We start from the raw sequence: 12,259 nt of genomic DNA, 5'->3' as shown, positions 1-12,259 counted from the left end.
TTAGTAAAATCGCTAGGTTAGGTAAGCGATTTAATTCCAAAAATAAATTAGAACTTATGTTATGGCATACATTTGGCAGACCGTCTGGTTGACAAATGGCCTTGATTAATGTAACGGTAAATAAGTGATAATGTAACGGTGAGTAATGTAACGGTAATTGGAAACTATGGATGGCACATTTTTGCAATTCATACTGCAGTGTTATTTTTAATAAAATTATCATACATTACTTGCAAACTAGACGAAATTTCAGATTTTTCAAAGCGTCCATACCATCGAAGCATAAAATTCCTTACCTGCAAAAGTAAGAGGAAAGAAAAAGAATATTAATAAATGAAAGCAAAGGATACTTTTTTAGTTGTTACATATTAAAAACGCCCTTAACGAAATAAATATAACATACAAAATTCGCAATTAAAAAATTAAGAATAAAGCAAAATACAGAGCAATACTGAGTCACAAAAGTACATTAATATATAAATAAAATGTAAAAATAAATAAGCAAGTAAATTTTGGATTATTGTATACGTTCCTGCCTTTTCTTCCAGAATGTTTTCCCCAAATGTCGCATAGCACGGCAATGGAGTTTAATGCGTCAAACTGTAGCTAATTATATTCCGTGCCCATATCAATATGAGTGCTTTTGCTTCGGCGAACGAATGTTCTGAGGAATAGTCTCTTGAAGAAAAAAAAAGAAAAAAAGAGAGAGAGAGAGAGAGACATCTCCGAGATGTTCTTATGTATGAGTTCAACAAAAGTTCCAGTGCTCCCAAGGCTTTCTGATAAATTTGTGCTGAGTATGGATGGCACGTCATAGGTGAGAAGACTATACTCATGCTGCTTATTCCACTTTGATGGGGTCGTTTGAATAAACTGGTCCATCTTCATCCACTCTAAAATTTATCTGATGTGAACAACTCCACCATATTCAGGCAACACTTACAAAATGCCCAAACAAATAACATAACATTATAATTCGCGCGAACAGACAAGAGCATATGCAGCAAATATAACAAACTTGCTATCCAACAGCTTAAGTGAAAGGTTCTTCTATACCCGGCATATTCTAGAATTATGATACAGGTATCACCACCTTTTCAGATCACTACCGAATTCACTCTGTGACAGGACTTTTGAAAACAATGATCAACTGCAAATTTTTTTGGATGAGTTTTACGTATCTAAACGACCAAGTTTTAACAGAAATGACATCCCAAAACTAAATTAATTGATATGATTTAAGTTAGTAAGTACATTATTGCTCTTAAATCTCTAATTCTGTTAAGCAATATGCTTAATATTTGAAAAATAGGTTAACATCTTATCACGTGGCATGGCAACATTCTAGAAAACGGTCACGTCATATGGAAGGTAAACTCACACAATTTCTGGCAAGATTTTGCACTACTTTGTGAGATTGTTTGCATATATTTGCAACATCCTCGAAATCTGAGACTAATCTAATAACACTATAAGGTATTTCTCCCACTTTCTTAGCGTGCCTTCGTGGTGTAGTGGTTCTGCACGTTGGGTCGGTGTTCTAGAGGTCCATTGTTCGATCCCCGGCGAAGGCGGTTGCTAATTTTTCATCTCTCCGGCTTTTCCAACTAACCTAATGTCTCTACAACACATATATCTGGTCAATTAATCTGAGACTAATTAACCAAATACCTGTATTATTAGAATTCTCGTGCACAAATGAAAAGTTACTAATTCAGAAGTCAAACAACAAAAATCAGCGTTATTTGTTCGGCGTGTTATTGTGTCTTAATTAAATGAAAAGTTGTAAAAGATAAAAATGCAGCACACTCAAGACACCAAACCGAATTCACTAGATTTAGCCTATCAGGTCTGAGAAGTTAACAGCATATTTCATTCGGCATCTAAGACATCGGTTTCCTTCCAAATCAGCTTCTAGCAAAATCTCTTAAAACCCATTCAGCCTCCAGTCATTTCATCCCATTAATCATCCGCACTAAAGTCTTCCAATCAAACTACGAGAGGATTATCGGCGGCCTTTTGGTACTTTTGGGAATGCCTTTGGAGGGGGGCTGAGGGACAAAACGCTGCCTGGAAATTGTTTGCGACTGCCCAGATAAGGAGAGATATACACCGCCTCATTCTTTTAACCTTGATATCCGACCAGAGAATGGGTCTATCTCGGTTTGTCAGGAAAGGTTGAGTGCAGTGGACAACCTATTTATTCCTTTCGCTCTATGCTGATGACTCAGTACTAGAGAAAATTCGATTTTTATTTGCGCAATAAAAACAAAAAAATTAAGTTATTTTTCAAAACATTTATAAATATTAAATTTCAAATAAAAATTATAAACTGCAAATTGGGGTTGTTTGAAATATTGCGAAGGTAATGTTGCAGAAATAATATCAAAATATGCATAGAATTCGTCATAATTCTTTCACCTGCACCTTATCCATCACTGAAATTTGAAAACTTTCAAGTATTCTTCTCTCTTCTAATTACAGCCAGATTTCTTCTTAGACATTAAACCCAACATAATTTAATGTGTAACTTTAACATTTTATTGCTTAAATGATACTAATATTCAAATTCTATTTCCATTGTATTCAAGTTCTATTTCCACTGCTTATGCTTCACATTAACGTCCTGGTTCTACAATAAATGTCAAGAATTCTTTGCATTTTTCATTATAAAAAATTCCAAGATGTTTCTTGTAACAGTTCCTGTACAGTTATTTAAACATCGTTCGAGAACAGAATTGAAAATTGCATGGTTTCAAAGCCTAAAAGCTACGTAAACCCATTAACTAACAAAATTATTAAATCGATATTTGATATATATATATATATATATGTATATAAAATAATTATGAATTGAGTATATTATCCGCTTTGAGAAAGTTAGTACGATTTTAGTGGAATGAAGTAACAATTCAATCTTTGATATATGTCAAATTTGTCGATGGAATACTATTAATGATGGATTTAATTTCATATTCACTGAATGGTAAAAACTGATTTTTATGTCAATCTGGTGCTCAGCCGTTGCCATTCAATTAATGACATCTATCAGTTGAAAAAATAAACCAATTAATAACATCTATCAGATGAAAAAATAAACAATCTTATTCCTTTCATAGAAAATTTTTTTAACATGAAAACTATCATTCAAATATTTCTCCGAAAAGATACAAAAAAAATACTTCATATATTAAAAAATATTTCATTTCTGAAACGAGGCTTAAAAACTACTAGAATATTGTCAAACAAATGAGGGGCCTTTAAGGGACACCTGGAGTAGAACATTCGACAGTACTTGGGAAGGTGCGCAAAGAGTTGAAAGATGGTGTACAGATTTTACTCATGGCTTTTTTTCCCGTAATATTATTACTCTTTTTAAAAAGAAAGGAGAACGAATGGTATGATGGTATGAAAAGTATATAGTATCGACATTTCTTACTTCAAGCATGGTATACCATGATCTGGCATGTCATTTCAACTCTGCTGAATACAATTGATACACAAATTAAAATTTTACTCAGAAAATAAAGCGTAACTCTTAATAAAATCAATGTTACAGTAATATCATATAATTGTTATTTATTTATTTATAACAAGCATGCATTTTATGCTTTTGTTTGCTTAGTAGTTATGACTCAAAAATCGAACATTTCGATAGCTGTCAGTTTTGTTGCTGCTGTTGAAAGGTCTCCGGTACTTCCCAGTTTTTAAAATAAATCATAATTTTAGCCGAAGTGCACCGGAGCCCTAAATGAAAGGGGCTTAGGCTTTTCTTCATGTAAATGATCCATAATTTCATCCAAAAAATTAATAATAAATATGCCTTAAAATTCGATTCTAACTTCTGAATGCAGACCTGTTTCCCTAGGACACAAACTTTGGACAGAGGTTGTGACTCTTACGGAAAGAAAAGCCCCTGCCTATATATCAAAAGTTATTCTCCAGGAAGTGCAATGAATTTAAGACAGCGGGTTAATTTTTCATTCCTGAAAGCGCTAAAAGTGATCACTCTGGTCGTGCACGAGACAGTTCCTGTAGACTTTTTGAATGACGTAACCAAACGGGGGAAGGAACAATATCGTCACTTATATAGAGAAGTCCTACGTTTCTTCTCAAGTAGTTATCGAATCGTATTCAGGGAAAATTTCTCTTTGACAGTTGACGGCTAGAATTATATCGACATACAAAATTTTAATACTAAATAAATAAAAAAAAAAAAAAAAAAAGGAGAGAGAGAGAGAGAGAGAGAGAGAAAGCAAAAAAAAAAAAAAAAAAAAAAAAAAAAAAAAAAAAAAGGGGGGGGGGGAAGAAAGAAAGAAAAGAAAGAAAAAAAAAGTTTGTACACCACCTCAGTAAGAAAATTGTTGAATATTGATTTGATGAACTGAGAAAAGACTAAAAAGATAAAAATGCATGTCAACACTTAAGAGTGCATCGAGAATTCTAAACATATGCTGCTACGTTGGTTTCAAAATTTTTGCAGTTTTCCCGTTGTATAGTATATGGCGGAAGTGCAACGAAAATGATGCTTAATAATAAAGCTATTAAAAAAAGTATGTTAACAGAAGTTGCAACTGGTGTACTACCACCTCAGCGAGAGCGTAAACAAACCTTAACGAACCCTTTTGTGCAACCGTTAAAATTCTGAAACTTTTTTTAATTAATTTTAATTAATTAGTTTTTGAGTTACTTTATTTATTTATTTTTCCCTACCTTCCTAACAGTCTTCCATAAGGCTCCGACACTTCTAATTTTAGAAATTAAGCTCTGGGTTTTGAAGTGTTTTTAAATTTGCATTTATTCATTATATTTATATAATTCGTAAGCTGAATAATATCAATGATGGATTTAACTGCATATTCACTAAATAATAAAACCCGACTTTTTTATCAATGTGGTGATGAACTGTTGCCATTCAATTAACAACATCCATCAATTGAAAAAATACACAATTTCATTCCTTTACTAGAAAATACTTTTTATAAATGAAAATTATCCTTCAAATATTTCTCCGAAATGATACTAAAAACATTCTTTATTTAATATTAATATATTAAGATTTTATAATATATTATATTATAAAATCTTAATATATAATATATTATATTTTATAATATATTAAGAAGAAATATTATGAAATATTTCATTTCTGTAGCGAGGCTAAAAAAACTACTAGAATATTGCCAAACGAATGAGGCGCCTTTAAGGCAGGCACACTAGACAGTACTTGGGAGTTGAAAGATAGTGTACAGACTTTTAGTCGTGGCTCTTTTTCCTACCATTATTCCTCTTTTCTAAAAAGAAGGAGGAATGAATACATGAAAAATATAACATCGACATCTCTAACTTCAGGAATAGCATTTCATGATCATGCATGGCATGATGATCCGACATGCCATTTCATGATTAAGGATGGCATTTCAACTCGGCTACATGCAACTGATTAAACACAAATTAAAATTGTGCTCAGAAAATAAAGCGGAACTCCTAATAAAATCAATGTTACAGCAGTATCACATAATTGCCATTAATTTATTTATAACAAGAACGCTTTTGTGTGCTTAATAGTTATGACTCAAAAATCGAATGTTTCGATAGCTGTCGTTAAAAAGAAGAATTTTCTTTGCACAACAGCAACAAAAAACCGAACATTGTCAAAATAAATATATACTATCTTAAACTGGCACAACAATAACCATAAAAACGCTCGTCTTTTAAAATAACATAATTACACAGAAACAATAGTGTTTTTTTTAATGAAAATAATTAAGGAAGTCTTCAAGTCCTATCTTAATATGGCATTTGATCGTGATAAAATTTTGCTTGACAGTCTTCTTATATTTCTTCCTAAAGTAACAAGTTAAAAGAATTCAATATTTCTCGCTTTTTCCTTTAACCGGGAGGGGAGAAGGGTAAAATCCATAATATTTTTTTATGAAAAAGAGAACAGCAAGAAAAGATTCTCTATCACTACGAAGCATCTAAATGTAAGTCGCAGAGCCTAATTGAACTTTCAGCGCACTTTTAAGCAGCTTTTAACGCTTTTAAAGGAAATAAAAAGTGTTCTTTGTTTAAAAAACGGGGAAAAGAAAAATAATCAACTAATCTCTCGACAATACTGAACTATTTTTATCGGTATAACAAAATGCTTTTAACAATGTAACGATATGTGAATTCAATAATTCAAGGAATAATGTGAATTCAATAATTCAAGGACAAATTGACATACATGCATGAAGTGACATGAGGTTTTATTAAAACCAAAAACAAATTTGCACAAAATGAGCAGCAGATGGCGCTTCATATGATAACAAAAGGAATAATTAGGAGAAAATTAATTTTTTTTACGAAGATGATGATGTTTATAACAAATGCTCAACATATCGGCCTACCTGTAGTCGAGGGACAATATTGTGAACAGCATTGTATGTCTTGAAGTATGGAGACAAATTGCCGTAAAATGCTGACTTTATCCCTAAGAAATCAGACGTTAGCGGCCGAATTGCAACTTTAGGTAATCGCACAACCAATAATCACGTGGATTGGGATCTGGACACCTGGGAGGCTAAGCACGACGGAGGCGGCAGTTTAGCACGCGATCCTCATCAAAGATTTGCGCAAGAGATTTTTTACACGTGTAGCAGTATAGGGTAGAGCGCCATCCTGTGAAAAAGGTCATACCTTTTCATAAGTGTTTATCAGCCAGGCTAGGGATGATGCGATTCTGTAATATATCGGCGTACGTTGCACCTGTCACGCTGACAGTTTTAAAAGCAGAACTATGCATTTCCTCGAAGAAAACGGGTCCGATCACGATTGATTTGGTAAATTCACACCACACCGTGACTTTCTCGTTATGCAATGGGGTTTCCACTACAGTTCTAGGATGTTCGGTAGACCCAAAGCTTGCAGACAATCGGATTGTGAAATGGGCTTCATCGGTCTAAAATACGTTAGACAACCAATTGCCACCTTTTCCCATTTTTTGAAATGCCCATTCAGCTAATGCTGTCCGCTTCACAAATAGGTGGTTAACAGTTGAAGATGACACTGGATTTCGTACGGACAGCAGTGGAAGGTACGCCTTGGTATTTTTCAAACAGTAGTGTGTGGAATGCCGGTGCGATATGCGACTTCACGAGCGCTGACTTTCCCCATGTGTAGACAAACTCGCTACAGTCTCTATTTCTGTCCGAACAGCACTTGTGTCTGGTCGCCCACTGCAAGGTTGATCATCTAAACAACCCATGGGATCGAACTTCGTAATCATTTTCTTCACAGCTACATTTGTCACAGGACTTTTACCTGTTCAAATACTCTTACTATTGTGATAGGATCATAAAGCTGCAGTAGTAGATTCCCCATTTTGATAGTAAAGCATTACTAATAATGCTTTTCCTAGTAAAGTCAACATGCCACGAATGCTGGTGCATCTGATTCCCTCTCTCACTACAGCTCAATTTATACACGATTTTCATGCGGCGTCACCGAGATTTTGCTGTCCAGCACCATATGTTGGCCATTTCTTGCACTTTTTTGGGTTTCAGTAAAACCCCAGGTCATTTCAAAGGTACGTGTCAATTTTTAGCTCACTAGTGAATCACTGAATTTTCAAATGTTAACGGGCTTTTGGGTCACCCGGTATACATCGTGCTTCACAAAGTATAGCAAAACTTTTAGTTGAATGACTCTTCAGTGGGTGGAGCTAGTGACGTGAAACTGTAGGCACGTACGTATGGTCAAAACATTTTTATCTTTGTCACCAGAGACCTGCCGAAACACTCAGAAAATGATCCAATGAAATTAAAACTAGACTAAAGCCATCTTCAAGTATTTTAAGAGCAGTAGTTGCCATGTTTCAATGAACAAATCAATAGCTGATGATAAAGTAGGCATGAGGACCAAACAAAATTGAGTAAGGACGAAGGAAACATACCGCTGTCAAAACAATGACGAAGAAGAGACACAAATATCAACGCTACACTTAGCTCAACAACTTGACGTCAGTGCAGCTACAGAGCATAAAGAATAGCACACAAAAATCTTCACGTCTTCTCTTACAAAATTCAGTTAGGACAATCTATTGGCCCAGATGCTATTAAAAGAAGACTGGAGTACTCCATCATCATGTGCGAAACGATTGATACTCGTTTCAATAACGCCGATATCTTTTTTTTTTTTTTTTTTTTTTTTTTTTTCCGATGAGGAACACTTCTGGTTGGGCGGCTGTATTAATCCTCAAAATTATCAGATATGGGGCAGGGAGAGGCCAGAATTTGTGGTTGTCAATCCTTTTCATCCGCAAAAGGTAACTGTCTGGTGTGGTTTGTGTGCTGATGGCATTTTGGATCTGTAATTTTTTGTCCAGACAGAGAATTCTGAACGCCATCTCGACTTCTTGAGAATGAGGTTTATGCCTGATGACTGCCACGAACACTAAATCCAACACACATATTTTCAGCATGGTGGAGCTTCTCCATATTCAATAGGAGACGTCCTAGACTTGCTTAGAAGTCACCACTACAATCGCAAAAGGCTTCCTGAATCACTTTAGTAATGGACTTTTTCGGCCCCTCTGTACCCCTAACTGCGTAACTAACCCCCTCTGTACCTCTAGAATTTATTTTGTAGGGCTATATTAAAGATCAAGTCTACAAAACAGCAATAACAAGTGTGATACGGTAGATTTCGACACACCTACTCAAGCAGGCTATCGCAAATTTTGATCAGAGACTTCGTTTCTTTGTCTTTTGAGACGGCACATATTTTGAGAAACTCATCTTTTAATTTCCTTTACTCGCCTGTGCAAATCCTGAAAATTTGAAAAAAAAATGTCTTTTTCCATTCAAAAATTATTCAATGTTTTCCTTTTCTATACCCCGTGAAGCCCCCTCTATACACGCACACACACACACACAAAAACAAAAACAAAGGAAAAAAAACTCTTCTGTATTAAAGGCATACATTAACGGGCCACTTCAATGGGCAGACAGAGAAAAATGAATCAATGAATGAAAATTATCAGTTGGATATGTTATAAATTAAATATACTTAAGGCAATTAGACACATTATTAAAAACCAAAGCAAAATCTAAAATCATTAGGAAAAGCATTTCTTTCTTTTAGATAGCTCATTTTATTACGCAACGATACTTCGAAGGATAAATTAGTGATCTTACATTGTTAAATAGCTGAAAAATTAGGGGTTTTTAACAACTTGTAACTTTGACTCATCTTAAACTTAATTGCCTCATGGTGCCGGACAAAAACTTAAAAAAAAAAAAAAAAAAAAAAAAAAATTGTATAGTGGTAATGGGTTAGTACAATAGGGCGCGTTGTGAAGCCCACTAGGGGAAAACAATAATCTAAATTCAATAAAGCTCCATGTTTTCTTAAAAAGCCTCCCGGCTCAAACAAATGGAGGGACTTGACAGAACCCCCCCCCAAAAAAAATAAGTACACACAAGATAAATAAATGCAATTAAATTTTAAACAAACACATTTATTAATTTCTCGAATATCCAATTTCAGATAGCTGGCCAGACCATGTAAGGGTATTACATACAACAGTTATTGATATTCCACCTTATGTATCAATATGTATCAATTCAAAGGTTCATTTATCAAGATCAAATTTCCAAAATAACATTATAAAAGATTTTCATGATTATTTGCTAACATTAAATTATATATTTAAAAAGGATCTCACCTAAACTAATCAAGAATTTACAATTTACAGAATTACACATTTCAAAGGCAACAATTTTAAATTCCTTTTAAGGTACAAAGCAATTTTCTCATTATGAAATTAATTTTCCCTTTCCATTAAAATGCAAGATTAGTTAACTTTTTCCGACCAAATAATCTATGATTCCTGCAAATAATACATACAAAAAAAAAAAATAAATAAATAAATAAATAAAAATAAAAATAAGGAACTCACAGTTAGTAGTCGGGAAAAAAATCTGACCAGAATTTACGATAACTTTTAGAATAAGTCCCTTATTGCTGAGTCAAGTAGAATTTCCCACATCACACTGCTTTAATCGGACTACTAGCTGGAACACGACGAAAAATGACACCAGTGAAATTTTCCGCATCACACTTCTTTAGATGGATTACTAGCTGGAACTCGACGAAAGACGACACCCGTTGAATTTTCCCGCAGAATAACGTAATGCATTTTTTCCCTTTTTTCTAAAATTTTCATCAGCACCAAACGGAGAGAAACGTCGCACCAACCCGCGATCGCAAGCACCCGCAAGAGGACATGCCCGCCATTCTTTCCTTAATTATTATTTATTTTTTTTTTACATCTCGTCTACTCAAGATTTACTTCCAAACTCAGACTCCGCTCAGACACCCGATGTGCTTATCAGGGGTGTGTATTGTCCCGATTATCGACGGGCCAGTAACCGTGATTCTCTCCAGCGCGGTGCAGCAATCTGATGACAGAATCCTGACATGGAAAATAGCTGTCGAAGACTAGAATGAGAATAAGAATCTAGCAGAGAGTCCTGGACGTAAAGTATCGTATGGAATTGTTGCAGCCAAGTACCTGCCCACATATCAGTCACGTTAATCACCTGTTATAAGTCTTCCACCTTCCTAATGTTATGTGTTTTTTTCGCACATGTCATATGACATATCTTGTTAAACTCAAGGAAAGCACCTATTAAAGTTTAACTTACAGCAAGTACACTGGTTTGATAGGTAACACGGCTACTCACAACATTACCAAGTTAAAATTCAACAAAACTGAACTCCGCTATAATTTCTCGTACATCTTGTATATGCTTTATGTAAATATTATAGCACTGCAAATAGAAACTTGGTTTTAGTTTTGGTTGCAATCTTAGTTTTATGTTTAAAAATTTATTTTTACAATTTAACCTTTAAGTTATGCAGGTTTCTGATACTGAACTTCAAAAATGGATAAAGCAAAACCTATACGGATTCTGCTAACTGATTATAAAGTTTTTTAGAACTTAAGCTCATGAATTTTCAAATGATGGCAAAACGCGAAACTTTCTCTTGCTTTTCTAAAACTTTCAACTCAAAATTAGCAACTAAAATCGATTTATTCTATCTACAGTGTGTTCCTGAATTCCACCGACAAATTCAGAGGGGTGATAGTAACTATCAAGAGGATGAAAATTCATCATAGAACATGGGGTCGCAAACCAAGTTTAGTTGGTGAAAATCGCAAAAATTGATGACAGGAAGCCTGACGAAGATAGCGACGAAACAAATGCGAGGATTAGCAGCACTGAGGTAGAGAAGAAGAAAGCTTCTCGTGCGCAAATTTCCAAAGCGTAAGGGGAAAACAAAAGCAGCGACAAAGTATTCATTACTGGAGTACTGCAGAATTCGCGGGCGTTAAACTTCATTCAGAAACCAATACAGATTACACGAACGAGGAACATGCGGATATGCATTTGATTTACGGTCCAACTGGTGGCAGTCGGCGGAGGATGTACCAAGAACAATATCAAAGGTGGCGATGTCCGCACCATAACACCTTCAAGAGCATTAATCGACGGCTGCGGGAGACAGGATCCTTCCAAATAACGAATCTTAGTGCAGAACAAGTACGCTGAGTGCGCACACCTGAAATATAAAAGCAAGTATTGCAACAGTTTGTTGTTTCCCCGCCGACCAGTACATGATTAGTTGCAGTTAAAGTTTGTATTCAGTACAAAACGGTGTGCAGTTAAATTTTGTATTCAGAACAAAAGGTTCCGCATGCAGAAAACATACACCCCTTTCGCATGAAGAAGGTCCAACTCCTAGGCGATGCCTATTGCGCCCTTCGAATACATTTAGTACGATGGATGCTTGATGCTACACAAAATGATTCAGTTTTCTTGCCACTGTTTCTGATGAAGCCCGTTTTACGAGATTAGACGTAGTCAATACTCACATGCGTATACGTGGTCGTCCGAAAATTCTCACAGCACTCACTGTCACATAGAAAGTGCGACAGAAGTTCGGTATTAATATCTGTGCAGGGATTATCGAAGGCCATCTGATAGGTCCGTATGTTCTGCCCAAACGCCTGAAAGGTGCAAATTACTTTGTTTTCCTGCAACACGTCCTCCCGGATTTGATGCAGGGAATACCGGCCACTGTGGGCCAAAACATATGGTTCATGCATGGATTGCGGTGGATAAACACCTCGATACTACATATCCGCGGAGGTGGACTGGACGCAATGGAACTATTGCTTGGCCTCCACACTTCCCAGACCAAAATCCAC

General features: G+C 35.3%; 1 protein-coding gene across 6 annotated transcripts in view; it reads right to left on the bottom strand.

Moving 5' to 3' along the window:
- Positions 1-12,259, bottom strand: part of LOC118184470 (disks large 1 tumor suppressor protein-like) — a 711,253-nt gene that overhangs the window by 358,243 nt on the left and 340,751 nt on the right. For 4 of the 6 annotated variants that reach the window (XM_085819058.1, XM_085819059.1, XM_085819061.1 and 1 more), the window contains one exon: positions 231-296. The exons of the other annotated variants lie outside the window; for them this stretch is intronic. In XM_085819058.1, the coding sequence (XP_085675184.1) occupies positions 231-296 (66 nt within the window). The remainder of the gene's footprint in view (positions 1-230; positions 297-12,259) is intronic. 6 annotated transcript variants of the gene reach the window in all.

Source organism: Stegodyphus dumicola, chromosome 6 (assembly GCF_044657685.1).
Source record: "Stegodyphus dumicola isolate Sdum_Otavi_A_Nest chromosome 6, ASM4465768v1".
Taxonomy (NCBI): domain Eukaryota; kingdom Metazoa; phylum Arthropoda; class Arachnida; order Araneae; family Eresidae; genus Stegodyphus; species Stegodyphus dumicola.
The sequence above is the reverse complement of the archived record's forward strand: the minus strand, read 5'-3'. Positions and strand labels throughout refer to the sequence as shown.